This window comes from Chaetodon auriga, chromosome 19, assembly GCF_051107435.1.
Source record: "Chaetodon auriga isolate fChaAug3 chromosome 19, fChaAug3.hap1, whole genome shotgun sequence".
In the NCBI taxonomy this organism is placed as follows: Eukaryota; Metazoa; Chordata; class Actinopteri; order Chaetodontiformes; family Chaetodontidae; genus Chaetodon; species Chaetodon auriga.
This window is the reverse complement of record NC_135092.1, coordinates 19,520,818-19,546,935: the sequence shown is the minus strand read 5'-3', so window position 1 is coordinate 19,546,935 and position 26,118 is coordinate 19,520,818. Positions and strand designations below refer to the sequence as shown.

General features: G+C 44.4%; 3 protein-coding genes across 6 annotated transcripts in view; all 3 read right to left on the bottom strand.

The window, feature by feature from the left end:
- The window catches only part of LOC143337854 (electrogenic sodium bicarbonate cotransporter 1-like), a 28,334-nt gene extending 17,024 nt beyond the window's left edge, over window positions 1–11,310 (bottom strand). For all 4 annotated transcript variants that reach the window (XM_076757786.1, XM_076757783.1, XM_076757782.1 and 1 more), the window contains exons 1-4: window positions 11,011–11,310; window positions 6,993–7,066; window positions 5,890–6,066; window positions 573–705 (exon numbers count right to left, since the gene is read on the bottom strand). In XM_076757786.1, coding sequence (XP_076613901.1) covers window positions 573–705; window positions 5,890–6,066; window positions 6,993–7,066; window positions 11,011–11,027 — 401 coding nt within the window. In that variant the 5' untranslated portion in view covers window positions 11,028–11,310. The remainder of the gene's footprint in view (window positions 1–572; window positions 706–5,889; window positions 6,067–6,992; window positions 7,067–11,010) is intronic.
- A 691-nt stretch (window positions 11,311–12,001) lies between these two features.
- Window positions 12,002–16,972, bottom strand: dck (deoxycytidine kinase). Its single transcript, XM_076758103.1, has 7 exons — window positions 16,692–16,972; window positions 16,237–16,352; window positions 14,010–14,203; window positions 13,738–13,885; window positions 13,482–13,597; window positions 13,077–13,176; window positions 12,002–12,240 (listed from the first exon to the last, which is right to left on the bottom strand). The coding sequence occupies exons 1-7, from the start codon at window positions 16,780–16,782 to the stop codon at window positions 12,214–12,216; spliced, it is 792 nt and encodes a 263-aa protein (XP_076614218.1). The 5' UTR covers window positions 16,783–16,972; the 3' UTR covers window positions 12,002–12,213.
- A 691-nt stretch (window positions 16,973–17,663) lies between these two features.
- Window positions 17,664–25,920, bottom strand: LOC143338108 (MOB kinase activator 1B). Its single transcript, XM_076758276.1, has 6 exons — window positions 25,645–25,920; window positions 24,291–24,457; window positions 22,242–22,335; window positions 21,703–21,836; window positions 19,894–20,057; window positions 17,664–19,790 (listed from the first exon to the last, which is right to left on the bottom strand). Exons 1-6 carry the CDS (start codon window positions 25,656–25,658, stop codon window positions 19,713–19,715), a joined length of 651 nt encoding a protein of 216 aa, XP_076614391.1. The 5' UTR covers window positions 25,659–25,920; the 3' UTR covers window positions 17,664–19,712.
- Window positions 25,921–26,118: the final 198 nt, after the last annotated feature.

Genomic DNA, 26,118 nt, shown 5'->3' with positions numbered 1-26,118 from the left:
CTCTCGCCAACATATTGCATGAGTGTGCCTTTGCCCTACTTGCTAACCTATCTGTGGGGATCACTGTGGCATAACTGCATGCCTCAGACCCAGATGAGCCTTTCACTGACAGAACTTTTGACTGCTTCAACTGCAATACTAAAACTCTGATTAGTCGAGATTAAGGCGAACAGTTGACACGTGGACTCCACAGAACAACAGTATGGAAAAAGCCGCATTGGACATTAACAAAGGGAACCATTAAACAATGATATCCACATTTCATGCGCTCCAGAGCAAACTGTCTGGAACACTAAGTCTTGTTCTGACCATGTGGGAGTTTCTGCCTTTTCCTGGTCCCACAGCGCAGGTACTACAGATCTCAATCAGATAAGCGGTAGACTGGGAGTTCACTGGAGAACGGCCTATTTCCCTACACATACAAAACACTCTTATTCATCAGGGACTGTGTTCCGCTGACTGCACCGGGATTGTGAGGCAGGAAGTTTTTTACTACACTGCCCATGGCTCTTTCTGTTAAAAAAAAAAAAAGGAGCGTGACAGATTGAAAGACGTCCGGCTCTGCGGCTCACCTGGCCGTCTCCTTCCACTCCATCTCCTGCCCGTCCACAGACAGTAACTCGTCCAACTCGGTGAAGAGCTGAGGCGGAGGTGGGCCATCGTCTTCCTCGCCCAGGATAAACCTGATCCTCTCAGCTGGAGAAACTGCAGGGAGGAAGATGCATGTTAAGAACCAACAAATCAATCCTGTCTGACTTTGTCTGACACAAGGAAGTTAAAAACAGCCTCTCCGTGCAGCATGACAGACACCTTGACCTGCTTGAACCCATGAAAGAAAACAAAAAAAAAACAACTGGTATTTAAGCTAGAAGGAAAAACTTTGACAGCACACCTGCATGGTGGAGAACTTTCCTTGACATTTCACTTTTACTTCCTTCTGAGAAAAGTGTGACAAGATCTTCATCCGCCTCTTTAGAATTTACAACCTCAAAGAAGTAGCTATGAACTCAGGATTCTCCACGTCTGGCAAGAAGTCCCAGTTATACAACAATTAGGAGAATCCCAGTGTTTTCTATGCTGTGTTTTAATGGGATGTGCATTGGAAGAACGGTTCTAGGAAAGTTGTGCAACTGCAGCGATGAGACAAAGCGAAGGTTAAGTGCTAAGTCACAGGAGGCTATTTATGCAGCTTTCTCTTGATATACTGCATCCATCAGGATTCCACAGGCCGACATCCCGACGACGTAACAGTGCCACTAACCTTTTAATCCTGACACAGCGCTGCCAGGCTTAATTTAGCATGGTTGTTTTTAAAATAGGACTCTTCTGCTGTGGCGAGAAAAGCTAATGTTAAGCTACATGAAGGTCAGCATCAGTGCCTTGGAAACAGCTTCCAGATACGGAACGCTTGGTGTTTCCTCATCTTGTACATCAGCGTGCAGTGCACACACACACAAACCAACGTCATCCACCAACGGCCCACAACAGAAACAAGAGGTCTTTCAGGCGTCCCCATGACCACGGGGGCCTTCCTGTTGTCTTTTTGCTGGTTGGCTAACAGAATCTGACTTTTCACGTATTCACACCGCACGGTGTACACAACACCGCTCACCTCATGAGTCTCACAACTGCTGTTATCAATGAAAACCAGGCCTTTGTTGTGGTTACACACAACATTTAAGTGGACAGCTCCACAGCGTTTGCCAGAATCAACAGGATTACGAGGATTTAGGTGGAGGGCAAAACAGCGGAAAATTCAACAAGTGGAGGGCTCTGTGTGCACGGTCGAGCGGCGAGTGTTTTCAATTGGGGCTTTGGTCGTCTGGCGCATGTCAGCCTGAACGTTACCCACACGTCACGTTTATGTGCCGCTATAGCCCTCGGCATTTTCACGCATGCTGCTTTTAGGGAACTTCAGGATGCACACGTGCCAGTCCTGGTATCATCATGCACTTCACAGAGAGCTAGTGGTGCGAGCAGAAGGGAGGACAGCAGAAGGGTAAAGGCAAGTTAGCGAGAGGCAACGTGCCCTCTTAACAAATAAAGGGCAAGAATCTAATATGAAAATCTTTGCAGGGGGTCGCTGAAGCGGTTTAGTGCTCGACTGGAGAAAAATGTTTATCCTAACAGTGGCTGCAACCTCATCATACAGCTGCTTCCGCCCTCTCGTTCAACCATGCAAGACTGTTTGGAGTTCAGATCTTCTGCAGAGATACAGAGGGATGAGAAAGAAGTGTGTGTGTGTGTGTGTGTGTGTGTGTGTGTGTGTGTGTGTGTGTATGTCTCAAAAGGGGGCATTTAAAGTGAACCAAAGTTCACTTTAAAAACCTGCTTCTGTGTTTACGCTGGTTCCACGTCTGCCCCCTCACGCCTGCTGATTTACAGTCTGATTCTATGGATGAACAACCGGCAGCACTGTTTGCATCTTCACAAATGTTGCCATGTTTGGACCATACACACGTTACATGCTACAGGGGTGAATTAAGGGCATTCATTTAAGACCACAAACACTTGGAAAAGGTCTGTAACATTGAGCACCGCTGGCATTGAGGTCACAATTTATGACGAAACTCACAATTTCCGCCGCTACTGTTCTGAGTTTTACGATGCTGATTATGCTTAATTGAGCAGTGAATGGTTGTAAAGCTGTTATCACATCAACAAATAGTTCACCTAATCACCTTTTATAGACATATCTGCTGCTGCATTGCCTAATGTAACAGAAAAGGCTGTTATTGGTTAAAAACATTACAATATAGCTTCGCTTTTTTGTTTACCTGAAACCAAACTTTGACTCACTAAGCAATCAGGCAGAGCCTTCGACATCTAGAGAGAGATTAACGTGAGCAAAACTCTTATCATACTGTGGCACCTTCAGATGACTAAGCACACAGACTGGTTTACACCTGAGCGTGAGGTGTAACAAAGGAGGATTACAGCGTCAGAGGAGCGAGCAGCGTGAGAGGATTAATCAAGTGTTTGTCTGCTGCGAGGAGTCTGGGAACCAGAGGCCTGACGCGGTGCCGGCATGATGACGGTGGGATGACAAAGGGGGCGTTTTCGGCTTGTTTGGCCTCAGAGTGCTTCAGTTTCTAGATTACTGTTACCTTTACTCTCTGATTCATTCACTATTTCCCATGCTTGACTTTACAGAGCTGCTAAACCAATGACGCTGAGGCATGTGTGTAACTGAGGTCCTGAATAAACGCTGAGTGAACACCAGGCTGCAACAGCTGCTGCATATATATAAAAAAAGACTGTCAGATGAAGAAACAGATGTAAATTCCTCCTGATGCCTGATACTCCCACCCTGATCCTTACCACACAGCGTCAGAGTCCTGCTGTGTCTCATCTGTGATAGCAAAACTCCCAATTTCAATTTAGAAGCATCTAGTTCTCCTCAAGGTTTGATTTGTGCACCTTTTCTCACACAATTACTGCAGCCAAGCAATTACACAAGCAGTTAAGCGGCACAGTGCATCGGCCTGTAGTCTGAAACACTACGGGAGCAGAAAAGAGGGAACCTAGCCATTAGTCGCTGTCAGCAGCAAATCACAGGCCAGTCCAGCAACGGATCTTTTCTTCCAAACTGAGAGCTTCTTCCTCTGTGGCTCCTCGGATGATCCTTGTCCCTGCTTTACGTTCAAACCTATCTGAGCATGTCTTACTGTTTCCTGATGTACCTGCTACTCTACCAGACCACCTTATCTCAGGATCTATGGGTGTTGCTCGAAACTCTGCTCTACTGTATGTCCACAGAAAGTGTTTTGTGCATTCTTGGCTGCACAAACTAACAGAGAAGTTAAACTTTCCTTGGTGTGTGCAATTTTACCTCTTTTTGCAAGCGAACTCCTGCACAAGGAAAACTCCTGCACACTGTCCAGCTTGCAAAAATACACTTATTTGTGAGATTTCGGTGCAAGTGCATGACAGCAAGTTAGACAGTGTGTGGGAGTTTGTTTTGCAACCTCTGATCCTCCCATCCCTCTCCTGTGCACCTGTGTCATGAAATATTCTTGTTCCTTTTCCCATATTTCCCCACAGACTTCACTCCATATGAGATTCAAGCGTCGTCTGAGCTTGAACATGATTTCAAACATCACCGTTTCGCGCTACCGTCACTGTCCCCACATGCCCCGATGAGTTGGAAGGCAAATCCCTGCATTTTCTTCTGTCTTTTCCCATCTCCATCCCATTTTGAGACCTTAATGGTTACCTCCAGCGGCAGTAAAGCAGAGTGTAAACACTCCTCCATTGTGGCAGTTTACAGGATGTGCTATTTTAAAGGTGAATTACAGTATTGTGATAATTGTACGTCTTGCAAATAGCTTTTAACCAGATTGTAATGTTTAGGTGCTTTTTCCCAAAAAAACAAAAACCCACCCAAGAGGTTTGTGTGGTGGTACAGAGCCTGGAGACACAACATGGGAATCCACGTACAATTATCAGGCTAATTTACTGTATACTTGCGCTAAGTCACGATGTTGACTCTGAGGGCTCTTTGTTTGATGCTTTCTCACCTGTGTTAACATGTTAGCACTAAAAAAAAAAGAGGCTCTTATTGTACAACCTTGATTCCAAAAAAGTTGGGACAGTAAAACGGAAATAAAAACAATCATTTGCAAACTATCTGTGTTTACCAACAGTTTTACAAAGTGTTCCTGAGCCCATGCAGTAACGTCCTTTATCCAATCATGTGTTCACAAAGTGCTGAACCTCGCTTCATCCTCGCTCGTGAACGACTTTCATACCCAATCATGACACTATCACCTGTTACCAATGAGCCTGTTTACCTGTGGAATGTTCCAAACAGGTGTTTTTGGAGCGTTCCACATCTTTACAGTCTTTTGTTGCTCCTGTCCAAACTCCTTTGAAACATGTTGCTGCATCAAATTCAGCATATGTTTACAAAGATCAATGAAGCTGATGAGGCAGAACATTACATATTTTGCCTTTGTGCTGTTTGAATTGAGTATATGTCCAGAAGGATTAGCAAATGTTCACATCCTGTTTTATTTACGTTCTCCACTGCGTCCCGGCCTTTGTGGAATCAGGGTCGTACATTCAGGAGACATATGGATTAAAACTGATTTATCCAAAGACTCAAGTTATTGTTCGTCCTGTTCTAGAAAACGATCTTGGGATTAATGGTTGTACTATGCCACTTTCTTAAGCTTCTGCATATAGGAAAGACATCTGGTGTGCTTTCCTCCGGCAGGAAGAAGACTCAGACAGACAATCTCAATGTGCATTTTGCATCTCATTTAGTGCTCTTGGTAGGTCCCGCTCCAGCGCTTCACTTTACCACTGTCTGATGGATTGTTCCACACATCTGACGCTGACTTGTTCTCTCACTGCTCCTCTCAGCACTGGAGTTGGGTCAGGCCCACTTGCTGCAACAATATCCTCCTCTAGCTTGTGAAACATGTTGATATTTTGCGGTTTGTGCTGCCTCCAATGCTTTGTTACTCATTTCTTTGCATCCACCTGGCTTTTAGCTTCTGAGAATCCTTCCCCACAAATCCCACAAAGTCCTGTGTTAATCATCATGACAGATAATACCCCTCTTGTATTTACTTTACACACTTTAAGCCAATCCAGTGTCATTTTCAGATTAGTATTCAACATGTTCCCATCCTCTTGGTCTATTAATTCTGTTTGGTGTAGCTTGTCTTCTTGGCTGCCACCCCACCCAGCCCCCCCTCCTCTACTTGAATAACTACCTCCTTAACTGCAGAAGCACTCGTATCCTGCAGGCTCTGATTTGTTGCTGTACTTCAAACAACAGACTTAACCAACATCTCAAGAGTGCTACAACCATTACTAATGTGACTGCCATGAACTGCGTGCTGCACACTGGATGCTTTCACTGAATTTAACAGAACTCACTGAGAGGTTTGAGGATGTTTGCAGTGGATTCATCAGCGGTCTCCCCGTCTGACTTGTATCCCTCCACGCTGTGCTCGGCTCGTTCCCGCTTCTCCTTGTGGCTCGACTTGCGTCGGTGGCGTCTCCTCCGGTGGTAGCTCTTGGGAACGTGCACACCGATGTACACAGTGTGGTGACCTGCCACAGCGCAACACAATAGAGGGAATGCAGGTCAGATTACACTCACAAAAGGAAATCACATTAATCCTGAATGCTGGTAATCCGTATCACCACTGAAGGGACAAAAGCAACAGGGACTGGTTGATCTAGTGTTTGCTCATCACAAGGCTGCCTTGACACAATGTTCTGTGTTTTTCTTGTGTGGATGTTGAAACTATTGTTGGTCTTTGGCTTGTTACCCAACCAGGAAGAATAGACCCTGTTGTCAATCAGTCAAACTGCAGTATTAAATGAATGCCAACTACTTCCTGCAGAGCAGCTCATACAGGAAATGATGACTTAACGTCTCCAGGAAGTAATTAGAGAGACAGAGGGGGCAGAGAGAAGAATTTTGCAAAGACTGGGCTGAGCAGACCAAGTTGATGCAACCGTGTGTTTTCCCCCATTCGACCATGCATGCCATAAACACGCCTTATAGGTTGTAATGATATCTTTCACACTTCAGTGGTCAGTCGTGCTTCCTTGTAGGAACCAAAGAACACCTGAGGTGCACACCAACGAAGCACTTCCACCACATTCCCACGCAGGGAAGGCAACAGATCTTGCAGCTACTACTGCGTTCCCATAAACAGCTCGACACAAAGCCAGAACCTCTGACGTGCTTCTCTTTGTGTGCACCCTTAAATGTTGGTTTGGGAAACATGTGAACATCTCAGTAAACGCGTTTGGGCGTCTCCATATAAATTCTTTTGTGGCTTTAGCTGACAGCCAGTGCCGGACAGGATAAGAACATCTCCCTGTGCAGAAATGTCAAGCTAAAGTGGAATCGATTCATTCAATGCTGCGCTGCTGTTACAGGGGAAAACACAGTTTTCAGCAGGGCAGATAGAGGGTTAAGTTAAAGCTTATCGCGTGTCAATCAGAAAGATAATGAGCCGTCTTACCTTCCACTTCCTCTTCATCGCAGACATGCTTGACAAAGGATGCTCCTCTGTCCAAGACTGCTTCATCCTCCACTCTGTGAGGCAAAAGAGGACAACGGTTAAATGTGGATCACCACATAGGGCAGCAGAATGTGTTTAAAAACATGATGAATACCGGCACAGCAAGGCTTCAAAATCTGCTAACCTGGAAAGCTTTAATGTGCATGAGCATTTCTGATGCAATCACCCACATATGACCAAAATGTCACCTTCCCATCCACCCACAATGCTGCACACAATAACATTCTGTGTAAAAACTGCTCCTTCTCCTCAGTGGGTGGATGCATGAATCACACTGCACTTTTATCACAGTAAGACGGACTGGCAACATTAGCCGTGTTTGATTGACAGCCATGCCAGCCGCTCTAGCGCACAAAGAAAGCCTTATATTTACTTCCTGGTCCCAGTGACGTCAGAGACATCTTCACGGGCTGCACGACCTGGAGTTTCCCTTTGATCATCGAGCCTCGACCTTGTTGGAAAACTGAAAGGAATGTGGCTCCTCCAGTGCAGCTAAGTGTGGACTAATCCAGGCCATGAAAGGTGGTTTAGGCCACAACATACTCCAAACCTCCATCTCACAATGCACTTTTGGCAAAGAAGAGGAAGCGTGTAAGCATCACATTAAGAATTCATCTGCTGTAGCCAATCTGACCAACTGCTTTATGACAGAAGTTTTGGTTAAATAAAAAGACCAAAAATAAACATTTTTCATATCAAGAATGTCAATAAACACGTCAACGGTTTGCATTCGCCACTGAACCATCCCCGAATGAGGATGACACAATTTGAAAAATGAGGGGATGGGAGCAGTGTACACAAATCGCTAAGTAAACAAAGTCAGGAAGGATACAACTTGTTCCTCCAACTGCACTGCAAGCTCATCTGAATTCCCCCAGAGGATATGGTATCTGGTCCTCGAGAGAGATCGAGGTATAATGCTCATAAACAGACGTGAATGTTGAGGGACCAGCTCCTAGATCAAACAAGTGATGGAGGAGTGGCCGGGCTTGATGCCAAGTTCACAGGCAATGCTAATAGAGTGATTAGCCTCTGTACCCTCCTTTTGTTGCACATTGTTGGTTCCAAAAAAAAAAAAAAGAAAAGGGGAGGGGGTCAAGTTCCCACACCACACCGGGCGGAGAGGGTGGACGCGATCATTTAGCTCCAGAATTCTTTGTGTGTTCAGCTCTGCTCGCACTCCTCCAGAACAGAGCGTACAGAAAATAGCACCAGCTTCAGGGAGTTACTCTCGTGAAGAACATGTACTTAACCAGTTATTCTATTACAGCCTTAAGTGTCCCGGAGCATTCAAACACGCACATTGGAAAACTAAAAAAAGAACAAATGGGTGGCGTCATTTCAATTCAAACATCGCACACACGGGGAAACAACACTTCAGGATCTCTCCAGGAACTCAGCTCAGTCTTGTAGCTTTTACTCCTGCAACAGAAACTAAAGGGTCGTGGATGGTGTGTGTGTGTGTGTGTGTGTGTGTGTGTGTGTGTGTGTGTGTGTGTGTGTGTGCATGGAGGCAGGTCATGTAACACAGTGCAAGGGCCTTCAGGAAGCCGCACAGGAGAGCAAAGGAAGCTCATGTTGCAGCAGGTTTACTGCTGCCTATGGCCAGTCAACGGAGCCATGTTAATCACTCCATGGCGAGGCCTCAGACAGGGGGACCCTCATGATGAGGAACACGCCACAGGTGGCACACAGACATACAGGATGCAAGGGAAGAGAGTTCAGCATTCCTGTTTGAGCAGAGTGCTAAATCAAAAATTCAGACTGGTGCGTAAAATGGGATGAAGGAGGAGGAAGAATGAGGCCACCTGAGTGAGTAATCTACTCAGCATTAACTCTTCATATCAAGTCAAAGTCAGGTAGCATGAGGCACAAAGGAGGCTCAATGCATATCGTGCGTATGAAAACATAAAGCAGATCAGATCCTGCGTCTTCTCATTCATTGCAAAAGCAGGAAATCTTCTTGATCTTCCTTTTTCATTTCCTGCTATGACTTCTTTTGCCTGATTAATAAAAAAAAAAAAAAAAAAAAGCTGGGTGAGGGTCGGAGCAAGCAGCTGCATCCACTGGCGAACTTCTCACTTTGCGTCTGTTCTCGGTGACCTCGTGAGGCTGGATAAACCTGCCGGTGCGTGAGGAGCCGGGATCAGCTGCTCGGGATCAGGGATCATCCCCATCTCTTTACAGAATGACGCACCCAATCCCACCGGCCAGGTTCACCACGGGGGCGGGTGCCCCCAGCGCAGGCAGTGCAGCAAGCCTGCATGGTTATGATTCAGAAGCCTTAACATGATGCTCCAACTAAAAGTGATCATTTTAAATGGCCAAAAAGTCAAAACCCAGGGGCTTGAAAGGGGGCTGTGGACAGCTTTGAGCTCCCCTCTGACAGGGTGAACAGGGGCAGCGATCAGCATGAATTCAGGCAGTTAAAATTCATTTGGATGCCGAGAAGTTTAAGTATTAAAATGCCCAGAGAAGCTACTCAAACCGCTCTTATTACGCAATCCACTTTTGAGAACAGGAAACTTTTTATAGCCACACTTTAAGTCTGGCAGAGGTGAGTGACACTGGAAGGAGAGATCAGAGTGGTTATTTTATGTCTGCAGCTAACAATGATTTCCATTATTATACATGGACTGGTCTATAAAATAAAATAAAAGAAGTTACAGCTCCCCAGGGTCCAAAGTCACATCTTCAGGTGTCTTGTTTTGTCTGACCGACAATGCAAAACAAAAACATGTTTAACTTGCAATGATTTAAAGGAGCAAAACAAGGACGGAGTATGTTTGGAGTCTGTTGTTTTTAAAAAAGAGGAGAATATAAAAAGTTGTGTCAGTAGTTTAAAGGTTTACTCATCAAAGCGTCTGATTTAAAGAACTGTCTAGCTCAGAGAGGTGACAAAGGACACAGGCCATGTGATTCTGCAGCTCTTATGCAATCACTGAATTGTACTCTCTGCTCCTCAGGTCCGCCTTGACTTTTGGAATTTCCTCCGACAACACTTGAATGGATGAGGAAATGGATGGATATCTGTTTGCACAGAACATCACTCAGCGGAGCACAAAAAGATCATTCAAGATGCCAGCTGGCTGCCATGCCATGGATGGCACGAAGAAGAGAGACGTTTCCCCATCCACTGTCCGTACCAAAGACAGAAGAATGAGGAATCAGATGAGGTTTTCACAGTTTCTGCAGCCATTGTAAAAGAGGGGCAGGGCACCTTCTCACATCAGGTCACAGTGGGTTACTGTTGGTTTCACTCACTGCTGCTCTGAGTGGGTGTTTAACAGTGTCCAACCTTTTAAAAACCAGGCTGATACTGTAAACCCTGATATCTATAACACACTCACACTGGCTGCACCAAACAGCTGATGAGCTCCAGGTGCATGTCACAAAAGTGAACGCGTTTCCGTGTTTCACAGCAACCAAAGTCTGACTTTTTGCGGCTTTGGCGCCCGCGTCATTGCGCAACGTGGACGCACTCGCTGAAAGTGGATTTTTTTGGGGGGTTGTCAGCTCATGCACCACATGGTCTGTGAGCCATACGCGCAGCTTTCATCGTGTTGCGCTGGGGACAACTCTCCGTTCGGCCTGCGCTCTCTGCATCTCTCTAATCGAAAGTGACAGGTTCTTGGAAAATAGATTACCGTTCACAGCCGCAGCGGTGCGGCAACGGTGGCTTATCCAACCAAGGGTGAAACTCTAATCAATGAAAAGGTGTATAAACTTAATTAGCGGCCCGATCAATACTCCAGTGAAGTTTTACTGAAAGTTTGGCGCCAGCTGGAAAGTAAATCCAGATTTACGCACAGAAAACCCTCCAATGACACGCTGAATGTGTCTCAATAGGTGCACGATGTTCACCTGATGCCCACACTTTTACACCTGGTCAGCACGGGAAGCCACAGGTGAAGTTCCCAACATTATCAGAGAAGAAGAGAGACGATCGTGAACTTACTTCTTGTCGGAACTCATGGTGACAAACTTTCCGGATGATCAGCTGTCCTCCGGCTCAGCACGAGTCTTTCTTGCAGTCGGTGTTTGAAAATCTTCCCCTTGAGGAGCTTTCGCGCTTTTTCAAGTGTTAAAAAAAGTAGGAAAGAAGTCGAGGAGCCGCGGCTATCTCGCTGGAGTGACTTCTCCGACTCTACAACTCAAGTTTAACATGTAACGCACAATCCTCATATCGCGCTGTGCTGGCTCAGGTCGCGCCTCGGCGTCATGGTGAGGAAAAGGCTGGTTTGGCGTCTCGCTGGCAGCGTGCGGAGCCTCTGTGAGCGCAGCGTGTCTCTTTCCATATTTAAAGTGCCATCCCTCCTCCTGCGTGACGCCACCGGGGGGTGGAGGTCAGAAAGTTACTCTCGGGTGGCGCACCAAGTCCTTCAACTTGACTAATGGTTTCTCTATTGTTCACTTTGCAACTGAAAGAAGCAGATTATCATTTCAACTGGTGCATTAAATAAGTGTACTAATACTAATACTGCTTCCACTACTACTACTACTACAGTAATCAAATCACATTCAAGCCTGACGCGCTTTGTTGTGTTTGGATGCAGTTCAACATCAACGTTCATTCCTTTTATCATTTTCACAGATATCACACCATTAAGTCATTGCTTGTTATGAATAATTGCACAACATGTGATTTTCATTTCGGACTTTTATCACACAGAAACCTTCAGTAGTAAATAAACACCAGTCAGTGCTGATTTGACCGTGCATGAGCACACAAGCCGATCTGTCATTATGAAAGCATTATATGAGAACATTTAAGCACCTATTTCAGGTAACTCTCATCAAATCCTCTTGGAGCTACCAGGTAAAGGCGAGCTCAGCGGTCAAAAATAGCTGAGTGGACTGCTGCAGTGGAGACTGGCGACATCTTCTGGTGAAGCTGGCATTAAGTCCACTTCAGTACTTTGACAATAATACTCAATACACTCAAAATTACTCATGTTTTTCAAGTTTATTAACAGTTTTGAATGGACCGGTGGCCATATATTTATATAAATACACAACAGATGTATAAAAGTTTTAAAAAATGGAACAGACAAGATCATTTTTAATGATTGTACAGAAAAAGGAAAGTCATTATTGATGCATTTCATTGTTTGAAAAGGAAAGACGCATCCACTCCATGTTTTCCACCAGCACGTGGTCTTCATAGCGTGATCAGGAACTCTTTCACCTGAAAAAGAAGCAGAACAGTGGAGCCGTCAGCATCAGCGAAGACAGACGTCGGTGAGAATCACACAGTTCACTGTCTTTGTTTCGCTCCAACACCTGAGCCAGCTGACGAGAAGTGGAAAAACAAGTTGGCTTATGTCATTTGTGCAAAGCATTGTGTGGAAGTGACTCCATTTTCTTGATGACTTTGGAATGGGGGGGGGGGAGTCTCGGCGAAAAAAAGAGCCTGTGTTTTACCATCAACATGAAACTGCTACACCAGCAGCTCCGCAGGCCTCGTTTCCATAGGTGAAACCTGAGTGTGTGAATGTGTGTGTCAGTATCAGACATCACACTCAGCTCAGCGCGAATCACTTCGTCTATTCTGGAGTCCTAAAAGTCTCGTTTTCAAGCAAAATTTGAACATTTCCAACTCAAATCACCTGGTTTTTCTTCAGTTAATCCACAAATAAAAGGTCATTTTCTTGATTCTAGTGCAGCTTCATGTCTTATTGCGTCTTCTTTCAAAATACTGACACACATGTAGTTCTGCAATTCTAGTTTTTTCTGCTTGTTTTAAGAAAACAAGACTTTTAAGGCCCAATAATACACAAAAATTACATCCATTTAACATAGGAGACTACTGCATGGGCTCAGGAAGACTTCGGTAAACACATGATCGCATTCTGCTTTCAGCTTTACACACTGTCCCATCTTTATTAGAATCAGGAGTGCACTCATAAACTATCCCCTCCTTGTGTTTATAGTGGGTAGAAAAGGCCAACAGGATGTTCGACTCCTGTAAAGTTCACCTCAAAGTCCTGTTGGAAGTGTCCGGAAGGCTTAACTCTCACTCACCTTCTCGATCATGTCCGCTCTCTTGATTTCATTCCCCTTAAAGTCTTCATTCACATCAATGGTCAGGACTGGCACATCACTGAGATACTTAAAGTCGGTGCTGTGGGCCAGAGGGGACGCGCGGTTAGTGATGCTTAACTGTTCACATGAAGCGGCAAAGCTTTCATGTTTGTGGGGAAATCTTGTGCACATAATGAACCGGACAAACAAGCCATTTCCAGCCTCGTCCACTCCTTAAACTCAGGCTGTGGCGGATGCAGATCACATGCATCCAAAACGGCTTCAAACCCTTGGTCGCCCTCAGGTTATGGCATCAATGGGGACTTCAGATCAGCCAGATAATTACCACTCTGACGCAAAATGTGCCACAAACGTCTGTGTGTGCGTGCGTGTGCGTGGACTCACGTCAGGGTCTTGTGCTGCAGCCAGCTCTCGTGCTTAAAGTGGAGCTTCTCTAGATACTCTAGAGGGATGTCTTGCTCTTCTTCTCTGCCTCTCAAGCGCAACCGCTCTAAACATCTCTGCACACCAAAAGGAAATGATTGACGTCTTTGTGTGTGCGTTCAAATTCTAGTGCTTGTGGTCAAAAGTCCACAGCAAAATCATTGTATTGAGATGTAAAAGAATAACACAAAGAAGCTGAGGAGACTGGGCAGAGTACCTCCGGTGAAGCTCTGAGGTAGATGATACCGTCCAGCTCGATGCTCTTGCCAAACTGGCTGTGCAGCCAGCCATGCCAGTCCTGGTAGACCGACCATTCTGTGTCATTCAGGCACTCACTCTCATAGAGGTTGGCTGCAAAGATGTACCTGGAACATGAGGGGAATTCACGGACAAGGAGTTTCAACAAAACAGAAGTATATCACTGCTTTTGCATTTGATATAGATATGTGGCACTTTTAATTAAAACGTGTTGAATTTCTCTGTTGATACCTGTCACTGTAGATGGACCTCTCGAAGAACTGCACGGGGTTCTCGGCCTCTCGGAGCTTCCCGTTGGCCGACCGGATCTGAGCTCGCACCCGGCTGATGCAGGCGTAGCTCTGGAAGGTGTAGGCCCACCTCTCCGGTTTCTCATACATCATCTGCAATACGTTCCCTCCGCTCCTCTGAGACGTGGTCAGCTCCTAGGACATAAAACCTGAATACTGAATATCTTCCCACTGGGATCAATAAATCCACTTAACGTGCAGTCCAAGTATTTGTAGAAGTATCACATTGGTAAAATCTGGTCATTTTTAATTTGCAGTGGCTGCTAGGACAGTATATCAGACTCTTAGCTGACACTTTTTATAGTCGTAATTACTCTAAAGCTGCAACTAAAGATTATTTTCACTATAAACTAATCTGCTGCTTATTTCCTCAATTAATCCTTAAATCTAAAAAATGTCAGAAAATAGTGAAAACTTTCTGATGTAATTCCCCACAGTGTTATTTTCTTGAGGCGATTAATTAAGATTACTGCATGTAACGCTGAAAAGCATCAAATCCTCACACTGGAGAAAGCTGCAACTGGATAATATTTTGGCATTTTTGTTGGGAGAAATGACCAATTGATCAGTTCCTTAAAGTGCTGCCAATCAACCAACAGTTGCAGTTCTTAATTCCTTGAATTATATCGATGCTCGTGTTGTTTAATACTCTGTGCGTACACGTCTCCTTCCCACCTACTGTGACAACACGACATCAAAGACCCGTGATCGAGGCAGGCCTTTCTTAAACTCCCTCAGTCCATTTAAAGGGCACACCTCTGATGACGAAAGTGAAAATTAACCCATGAACCATCCCACTTTTCCACATTCACCTCAGTTCTCTGTGATAAGACACACGAGTGAAGCTGTCCAACTGTCCTCACAGCTGTGCAGGACTCAAGTCTGTCTCACGACCAGCAGAGGGCACACGATCAAACCACTGGAGCTGTTCAGACTTGTTCGAAATCCTTGGCAGTTGTATGTACTGATAATCCCCTCATAACATCATGTTACACTGTACTGCACCGTGTGTCCTGCAGTGTTCAGCACTACTTCACACAGTTTACAGTTTGGCTTTGGCTTTACACTGTTATTGTTTAGGCATTTAAGAATGATACCTTTCATGTAGACAACAGCAAAACCAGTTCCTTAAACTGGTCTAATTGGAGTTCTGGAATAAGTTTTATTGTATTAAATCTGTCATGCTAACAGATTTAGTAATATCATAAAAGTACAGTTGACAGCAACAACTGTATGAATCATTTAAAGTCATTCATGAAGCAAAGATGCCAAAAATGATCTGATTCCAGCTTCTCAGATATAGTTATTAGTATTTGCTGCTTTTCTTTTTCCCTGTGACAGTAAACTGAACATCTCTGGGCTTTGGACTGTTGGTCAGACAAAAGAAATAATGTGCATGCTTCTATTTCTGCTCTGAATAACTGTGATTGGCATTTTTCCACTTTCTTCTAATGTTTCACAGACCAGGCAATTAAATCAGGGAGACAACTGTATGAAATAAATCATTAGTTCCAGCCTGCTGCAAAAGCAATTACTCATCCTGAACAATTTGTCCATGCGTGTGCGACATAATCAAATCTGCTCTCACCTCATGATATATACACACATCTCCAAACGACATTCATCCAGTGAACATTCGTAGTCGCAATGAGACAAACTACACTGTCATATGGTGTGATATGCTTCAAAGTACCGGCTCAAATAAATCAAGCAGGCACCTGAATATGCTGCTTGCTCCTTTATATGTGGGTGCGCTGGACCGCTAAAAATGATCTCAAGGGTGAGGCTGGGCCTGCAGCTGTGTGGGACGTTAGAGATGTTTGGCTCGATGATGGCACGTCATCTGCCCAGAGGGAGACCATCTGTTGCTCTGGGTGTGCAGTGATGGTAACCAGTGACCAGCGCAGATATACAGACAGATGGCAGCTGCACTCTAAATACAGATGAAGACTCTCCCAGTTATCTTAATGTGTGCAGTGCATGCTAAATAAGTGTTCAGAGGATTGGAGGATCGTGTTCCTCTGAAGGACCAAAGTGCATAACAAAATGGCGAAGATGCAGTTTATAAACACACCGTTTTGCCTCTTTAAGAAAGCGATTTCTAAGCAGGAGTCAGCGGATAACACCGAATTCGGACCATTATTTCAAAATGCAGTAAACGTCAATACCTCAAATTCACTGCCTTTTGTTTGGACGTTGCACCATCTGGCGATAGGCTCTGGTACCACCTCCCAGTCCCCGCTCTCCAGCTCCAAAAGGCGCACAAAGGTAGATTTGCCCGCCGCTGAACACAAAAGATGCAGAGATTCAAGTAGTCATATGGAATAAATCATGTAGCAACTCATGCTACATAAGCTAACGTGCAGGTATGTTAGCTAACGAGTGCATTAGCTGATAGTTTAGCGAGGTCAGTAACAGTACTCTGGAATATGGCGGCAAGATTTTAATGTCAAGAACATCAGTCAATAAAGGGATATCTATCACTGTCTGCAATCACAGCCAAACGTTTGTTTACGTCGTCCGAGGTACCACCTGCTAACTAAGCTAGCTTGAAGTTCAGATTTTAAGCTAGTTAGCTTGTTATGTGGAACTTCGCTTTCGCCACAACAAGCTCCGCACTCACCGATATTTCCCTCGATCGATATCCGCTTTATCCTTTTCTCCATCGAGTCGTTCATCGGATCCGGGCAGCGTCTCTTTGGAATAATAGACATTTTCAGCAAATAAGTAAGTTTTCAGATCGAGTCGAAGCGGCCGCTGCAGCTGCTGTTGTGCTCCTTGTTCCTTTAAGTTTGGCGGGTACAAACGTCAGGAAGCGGCGGCTCGCGCAGATGTGTTTCCGCACAGGAAGCGGCAGCTGCTCTCCCTCACGTGACCGCTCCCGCTCCGCCGGCTCGTGTTGACGCAACCAGCGCAGGAAGTATTCACATCATTAAAAAGCAGTTATACCAAACGATAAAAATACTGCATTACAAGTACATTTACTCAAGTACAAGTGTATTAGTACAAGCAGCGACGTGTACTTAAAGGCGCCTACCAAAAGTTATTTCATATACTGTTGGGTACTTAAATGCATCATACTTTAGATTCTGATCATGTATTTTGTTTGCAAACTAGTAACTACAGCTGTTTTTTTTTTAAATGCACTGGGGTAAAAAGTACAGTATTTTACTCTGAAATGTAGTTAAGTATAAATATTGTACTCAAGTACCTCAGAATTGTACTTAAGTGCAATGGTTGAAGAACAGGCTACTTATGTAAAAGCACAAAAGTACTGGCAAAACTCAAAAATAAAAGTATTCATTATGCAGAATGCTCCCCATCAACGATATCACTGGATCATTATTACTGATGCATAAACATTTAAGCAGTACTTCAGTATTGTAGTTGGCTGAGGAGGGTCTAATTTCAGCTGCTTTATATATACAACAATGCATTGTATCTTATAAATAAATGAAATAACATGTTTTGTATGTAAAAACCTTAATACAAAAGGAACTACAGCTGTGAAGTAAAAAGTACAATATTTCGAGGACTTCGAACCAGTGCTTTCACAGTGCACTGAGCTCACGCCATGCAGTAAACACACACCTCATTCAAAGAGTCAAGACCACCTTTATTTGCCTTGTAAACAGCATAAATCAATTCAGTAGCATTGAAAACCCCAAGCCATTATTTACAAACATTTCATCAATTATTACAGTCAAGGAGGAAAAACTGTAGGCAATAGGCTATGTTATGTTTTCAGGATTTGACTGGTTTTCTATTACATTTTCAGATATCTGGTGAGCAGTAACATTCATAATAGCTAGCTAGGGAAGTGGAAAAAGATACTCAACGATTAAAACAAACATTATTTTAATATCCAAATAAGGGCGGGGAAGCAGCCTCTAAAAAGACTCGACGCATTCTTTAAACCAAAAGCTACCACTCCATGCTCGCTGAAAAGTACTTTCAAGACAGGTCTAACCCTCAGTATTTACACGTGTGCATTGAAGCATTACACCTCTCTGACAAATTTCAGATAAGAAGAAATATAAAATGTCACTGTTTTTGAAACCAAACCTGAAAGAGAAGCAACTCTATATCTATCATCCACCAGAACTGAAGCACTATAAAGGAAAACCAATAATAGATAAAGTATGAATGAGCCAACTGGTAACCCTTTTAGTGTTTAGTGTCAATTATTGCATAGTATACTACACTTTGAGATCGGGGGGGGGGGGGGGGGGGGCATGCATCTGCTGTCTGAAGCACGGCGACAAACAACTCAGACCATACAAAAGCAGAAGAAATCTCACTTGTGCCTTAAAGCCAATTTCAGCCGAGGTTAAGCGATTCAACATTCATTTGGGGAAACATGAGGGGGGACGCTACGATCGGTCACATGACAGGGCTTCTCACAAAGAGCAGTCTATGCAGAATAAACATTCAGGCGAGAGAGGTCAGGAAACTTGTTCAAAGTGCTTTATGGCTCGTGAGATAACAAGGGACGCGGAGGGATCCGATTCTAAATGCTCGTGTTCTTAAACAGCGGCGGTCGTGGCTTCAGACACTGGTCTCTAGTTCTATTCGGAGCGTTTATGTACAGTTGGAGGTTTTAGATCCCTTGAATGCTTTTCCTAAATATTAGTTTCTACTTCAAGTTTTCTGAGGGAAGAAAATCTAGTACACAGGAACATGTCACAAGAAAAAACGCTAAGAGTTAAGTTCATTTTCAGTCCCTGCTACCACATGACAATATTCTAGCCTCACTTCTACGTCCTTCAACACATTCATGGATCATCGCCTGCACAGAACACTCGCAAAAGAGACTTTCTAACTAAACCAAGGTTGGTGATCACTATGGTTTTACAGAGAAAATACTTTTTGAACCAAGGTACAGTACAAATAGAAAAAGGGGCGCGAGAGGAACTTAAGAACCGGAAACTAAAAGCGAGGTGGGGGAAAATGTAGTTTTTCTCCATCACATTAGTGGTGTATGGCCTTTATCTTCGTACAGTTCTCACTGTTGATATAGGGCAAATATGAGCCATGCTAGGCACTTAGGGTTCTTCTGTACCGACAGATGTGGGCTATTACAGATGTGAACAGCAACCCAGATCCTTCTATGTAGATAAATTAAGAAAATAACTAGCTACTGAAGGTAAATTGGCTTAAAGGCTGTCTTAAATTCTCGCCACAACACTAAAAAAGCCCTCCTATTATCATATAGCAACTTTGCTTATACACTATTCTTCCCTGCGGGTGAGCTGGAAATGGGAATCTAAGAGCATGGAAATGCCTCCTGTGGCCATAAATCCAAGTGAAACAAAAAAAAAAATCTGTGCAGTGTCATAGAAAACTAATGAGCATATGTCTCTATCATCCTAAAGTCAGCCCTGACTGAATACTGGGGATCTTTACATACAGCTAAAAGCATCTTCTCAAATATGTTAATCTGTGGTTTGTTCAATTACGAGTGTAATCCCTGATTGCATTAGTCCTGGTGCCTTAAACCTATCAAGACCCTTCCTTCTTCCTGGCCTTATTAAAAACATTTCCCCAAATGGAAATATAGTATATACTGCATACATACAGCCAGGGTGGGGTGGGTATCTGTGCAAAAACTAGAAGACCAATAAAATAAGGATTACATTGCTGTTTATCTATCCTTGGTTGTCAGTTTTTCGATCAGCTCCTGAAGTGGGACCAGCTCTTTCCTGTCAATGAGGTTGAACTCCTGCAGAGACAAAGGGAGCAAACATCAGCGTGTGCGGCACTCTGCATTGCTAAGACGCAGCGTGACTCGAGTGACAAACACATGACAGGCAGCGATTCTTCACCTGAACGAAAAAGATGAAGTGTTTGAACGACGTGTTGAGGTGGGCCTCCTCCTGCAGCTGCATGACAGAGTCAAAGTGCTGGTGGTAGATGTGGGCGTAGACTCTGAACAGGCGCTTCAGGATGGTCTTCGCCACTGACATGAAGTTTCGCTTAAAGGGGACGCCTTGGGAACGAGACGGAGAAGCGATCAGACGTATCAGATTCCTTCAACGCACAGGTTACTTTACTGTCTCCCACAGCCAGACCAGACCATCCAATAAAAACACATTCATAAGAACACACGCAAACAACCAAGCACACTGGACGCTTCATACAGAGATTACATGCAGAAACACATCTCACTTTACGAGCTAACAAGCACACAAACAGATAACACACTCAGTGGTAAAGGGGACTTTTTAAGGCTTTTAGAGTTTCAAAATACCAAAATATTGTTGATATTTTATAAACTTGGGTTCTTCAGGTGTAGCTTAAATACAAAGAATGCACTGGAGGGCTTGACAGACATATAAAAAGTTCACCCAGTCTTCTTCTTCCTCCCTTTTTACCCCTCAATGTTCCTCTAAATAAGGCACAAAGGCTCAGAGCAATGGGGGCAGACGCAGCCACGGTATGTTCTCTGGATTGCAAAAGCCTTTCGCAGACAGGCCGCAGCACGATTTACGGGAAGTGCAAACAATCATGACTGCAGCTCAGAACCAACTCACGGCGAAGGGTTCATGTGTAGGTGGGAAATTCTGACGCTGTTACAACAGAGCTGCTCTCTGCAGCTCAGATGTGGTGAACAGCTGGAGAGCACAGAGGCCTGGTGGAGAGCTTCTTCCTACAGGGTTACAGTACCTACAGTACAGCTCCACATCAATTATTCAAAGACGAGTGACAGACAGGACAAGACTCGTCTAAATTTTGTTCCTTTGGACATGAAACTTGACTCTTGATTATTCCTTACGAGGTCAGAAACATTAAAAGGCACCACGAGGAACTTTCACCCTGTTTTATCTGAGGTGGGGAAAGGCTCTGCGGTTCCCCGGTACAAAAGGATACCAAATGAAACAAATTCCATCACTCCAGATGAGCACCTTTAATCACTGGCTCCTTCCACTGACAAGTACTGAGGAATAAATGAGACCTTTATTTGTGCTGGCTGCCATCCAACTCTATTAATGCTCCACCCGAGACAGCACAAGCCTCTTCTGGTTGGGAGGCTGAGAGCTGCGTTGGTATGTATGTATTCTGACTGTGCTCATTGTTAACCAGAGAAAATTCTGCGTGTGTCATCTGGAGGACTTGTGAAATATCAGTGGATTTGAAAGGAAGCAAACAGCTGATATTTACATGTGACAACCCAGATGATCTGCCCTCAGGACTTTACCAATAATCCGTCTGCTTATGTAATACATCTTCCCTTCACGGGTTTTCCTTGTCCACATCACGCAGCTTTATCTTTAATTCACCTACTGTTCACTTAGCATTTCAGGCTAAACTACATGCCCGAAATGCGTCCTCTAACTTTCAACAGCTTATCTAATTTAGTTTTAACATCCATTAATTTTGCAATCCAGCTGAATTTCACAGAAAAGACACCGGCCGTTTTGCCTCTTTGTGATAACCCTTTTGTGGGTGGCAGAGCCTTTTTATTCTAACATTAGACAGACGTTGGGTAAAACTGTCAGCACACATCTAATCACTGGACATTCAGCAGGCGTATCAGAGTTGCTCTTCTTCAGAGCCGAGCACTAATGGAAACCAGGGAGGAAAACATCAAACCCACACAAAGAAAAGACGGCTTTGAGGTACACAAAGCATACCGATCTTTGAAGGGAACAGCGTCTCATCATCGAGCTGGTCTTGCACCCAGGTCATGAGGTAATCAATATACTTGGGAGCAGAGCATTTAATGGGCTTCTTGATGTTGGTTCCATCAGCCCAATGGTACTCATACCTACAGGAAACATAAATGACAAACATTACATTTTAAAATATTCGTGGTTTCCTTCCAGCTTAAAGTTAGATAAGACGTCAGTCAGTCGCTTCCAGCAAATCCAGTCTAACAGAAACCTTGTGAGCTCAGACGCTAGCCGGTAAAACATCCACTGAGAATCTGCTGAGCCCGGCAGCAGAAGGCCAGACTACTGACGAAGGCAGGCAGGTGTTTACGTGATCACTACAAGTGTGCTGTATTCTGAATTGAATCGAGTGTTGTCACGTTTCATGCTAATTGATCACAGTTATTTTGTCCCATCCCTAGCCCCACACCCTGCTGAGCCTCGACACGCCAAGATGAAGCACAGCTTGAGGGTTGGTTTTATGAGACTACACACTTAGAGACAGACAATGATCAACTTACTTAGGACCTGCAGACATGACTGGACAACTTTCCTCTGTGCAAAAGTCTGTAATGGTGCCATACAGCATGTTGATCTGGTTGAAGAAATCCACAGCTGAAAAAAAGCAGAAAGAACATATTCAAATCAAGCGTGCGTGAGACCGAGTGCTGCGTGTGCCAGCACAAACAGCTGGCATCGAGTTTCCCCACAGGCCTTCGCCAGCCCCACTTCACTACCCGGTCTAAACTGTGGACCAGGGCACCCTCCAGTTATCTCCTACAAACTGTTATCAGTCATTCCCAAGGGCACACAGCCAACTCTGGCTTTCCATCAGCTGGAGAGATCCATTTTAAGTGTTGGCAGCATTAGTGTTGGTGTTCCACTTGCTAATCTCCCAGAGAAAAATACATATTGAACAGCTGATGTGACATATGTGTTGGGTGAGGTCCTGTTTAATAAGACACCGAGTCCCCGCTTTGCTTGATGGGTTTACTCAGCCTCCAGTAAAGTTGTCTTTGTCCAGAAAGTTTGCATTCATAGCCGGGTCAAGGCTCAATAGAGACTTTAAAAATGACATAAATGCACATTAGACACTTGATTTTAGTGCTTCTGGTCAAAAGCTGACCACCTTCAGTAAAGCTGTTAAATTAGAGCTGATGCTTGCTCGCGACCTTTGAGGAGAGCAGCGTTTGAGGTACTTTCACTAACTCGGACGGATGCATTTCAAGGCGATACACAGCTACTCTTTATGAAGCTTTTTATCGTCCTTCAATGTCATCAAGTAAAATTTCAGATGCTTCCTAAAACGGCATGCAACCGCTGGCTGAGAGAATGGGAAAAACCAATAAATCAGGTGCCCCTCTGCCACGCTGTCAACTGGTCAACACATTGCCGTCACAGGCGCCAAAGTCACGGTCACCATGACGAATTTTCAGAGCGCCTAGACTGACACCGAGGTGTCTGCAAAGAGACAGCAAGCACAGCATCAGAGACGCTCGGGTCATACAGAAAGAATTGCTGTTCAGTCAAAATAAAGTGGAAAACAGTGGCGGCCTGCTGGTGAAGATGCATACCACATAACCTTTCCAGTTTGATTCTGGTCGGGTCTTTGCTGCGTGTCATAACCCTCTCTCCCTCTGCTGCCACTATCCATTACGAGCAAAACGCCAAACAAAGAATCTTAAAAGAAAAAAAAGAAGTGAGCAGAGATCATGAGGAAAGTCGAGTTATTCTAACTTCCCTTTATTGTGCAAGTTAAAACAGCTCACGCAGCACTGACTAACATCCATCCATTTCCACTAAACCGGAGAGCACAAGCACTGCAACGATGACAAAGCCAAGCCGACACGGCGGCGCACAGAAAGCTCGTAGGTGCCTGTACTTGTTGAGTAAATGTCACAGATAATAGTGGATAAATACAGTCACTCTAGTTTTCATGCTCTCCTGCGCTCCAAAGGGATTCCAAAAAGCATGAAAACGTTTGAAGAACTGCGCAGTGCATACCAAACAAATCAGCTGCAATTAACTTAAAGAGAATCAAACGACAGCACGACAGCCAAATCAAAGAAAAACTAATTCAATGATGCATCCGCGACTCTTCTTTGTGATCTGCATTACACCGTCTCCGATCTAAATTCATATCCTAATCACTTCATGTTCTACTGCAGTTAAAGGACTTTAAATATGAACTTAATTCAATTGCTGACATGCTGAGACACTGAACATCCCAAACTCTAACTGCACACTGACGCAAGAGGAAATGAAGCTTCTGCTGGCCAGTCATTTGTCTCAATTTAGAGCAAAGTAAACAAGGCTCTCCGTGAACAGACAATAAAGTCTATTTAACATTCACAGCGGTTTTTCCCAACATGAATGCACGTGGTCTTTAGAGGGAATGCCAAGACCCTGATACTTCACCCTCAACTGATTCTTGATGGAGACTAATTGAGATTTCTGGGGCAGAACGGCTGAGAAGCATGCAAATATAAAGACTAGGAGGGGAATGACAGATAAAAATAGAAGGTGTGTGAAGGTAAAGTGGGTGAACAAAAGGTAAAACTGGTGCTTACTGTTGACTGCGACCCACTCGTTTAAGTCCTCGCCCTCCGGCAGCATGACGGCCATGCGCAGGTTTCCACTTCCCAGCGTAGCCTCTGCATGTTTCAACAGCTCGTACTGATGAGAACCCTCCGGGATGTTCTTCTTGGGCTTGAACGTCTTGGATGCACGGTTTCCACTGTGAGTCACATTTCAAAGAGGAAGACAAGTGATGTGATGAATGAGGTGGCAGTCAGACATGATGACAAACCAGGTGAGGGACTTTTGCTCAGGAGGAGTCAGGATCTTCATAAAAAGCTGGCAAAAAGAGCTGAGCTTGTTGGCTTTGGCAGAATCGGTGTGGGGGACAGAACAGTATGTCTCTCTGTGTGTTTAATGAGGCCATTTGGAGAGGTGCTGCATTCAATCCCTCTCGCTGCCCCATTAAACAAGAATCTTTGAGTCATCACAACATGGTAGATCACACTCTAAAACAGCTTTTCATTTAATCAGAGCATTTACACCCATCTCCACACAAATCCTACTTCATTTTATATTATTCTAGCAAGAGCATGGACCGTTTGTGACAGAGCAGTGGTTGAACCAGATACCCAGAAATCAAATAAGGCCCATCATCTCTCCTTCAGCTGAACTGTGCTTATGATAGCATTAAGTAGTCAGGATCAGATGTAGCTCATCGAATGTGTCTCTGGACCTTCGTGTCACTTTCAAATGCTCAAAACGAAGTGCTTCATGAGCTAAATGGCCCAATTTATAGGTAAAAAGTGACAACCTATTACAACTAGTAAAGGCTTTCTAGGGATTGAGTGTTGGCTTTTTAACTCGACTCCTCTTCTTCCATTTACCTAAACAGACACATCCTCACCACAGGGCGCATTTAATGTCTACCCTCTGATCTAATCCCAAACAGGTTTTTTCGTGTAAATAGTAAAAGCACAAGGTGTCATTTTGATCAAATATTTGGTCAGAGATTGAATGCTGCGTTCTGTCACATCGAGCTGGATTAGCCCGTGGCAACAAACTGTGCGTACCAGCAAATATCCAGGCCAGACTATAAACCCCCCTCACTTGATTTTGCTCTGGGGTCGGTCCTGTGTAGGTTTAACTTTTGAAGTAGAACATAGCAATAGACACTCTTACAATTACAAATTATCTACTATTGATGCCAACATTAACTCTTACAAAAATCCACAGAAAGCGATGCGAATCACACGACACATTCGGAGGTGATTCCGGGAAGTAGTCTGATCCCGTACTGTGCTATGGCTAGCAGGCTAGCTGTGTGGCGTTACCACCGCTGATATTTTTACGAATACAACGCGATACTGGCGAGGCAAAATAACCATTCATGATAAAATCACTCACAAAAAAAAGCTCATGTTTCCTCGGACCGCAGAAAATAACTCTCCTGGCAAACAGCTAGCAAGCAGAGTGGAGGCAGAGCAAACGGTTTGTTAAAAGTCTCCCGCGTCCTCCGGTTCTTCTCGGGCTTCCTTCGGGTCCTTGTGAAAAATCAAAAATCAATATAGATGTAGTAGAAATAACCACCCGTTAGTGCGATAGAAACATTAATTTCATAGACAGACTGGTCCACTGGATGCTGCTCTGTACGCTGAGAGGCAGCAGCGTACTGAATGTTGTGCTAACTTCTTCATCTGACGTTCAGGGCAGATCAGACGCAATTCTGTCGTGTGCTGCCACCCAGCGGACACAAGTGGTCAGCGCTACTGCCCCGCATGTTGAGCTGGAGGGGAGATCAATACAATTAGAGAGAGAAAAAAAAAAAAATCACTTCTGTGTGGCCATGCAGCTGAGAAATCTGCTAAAATCTGTAAACAC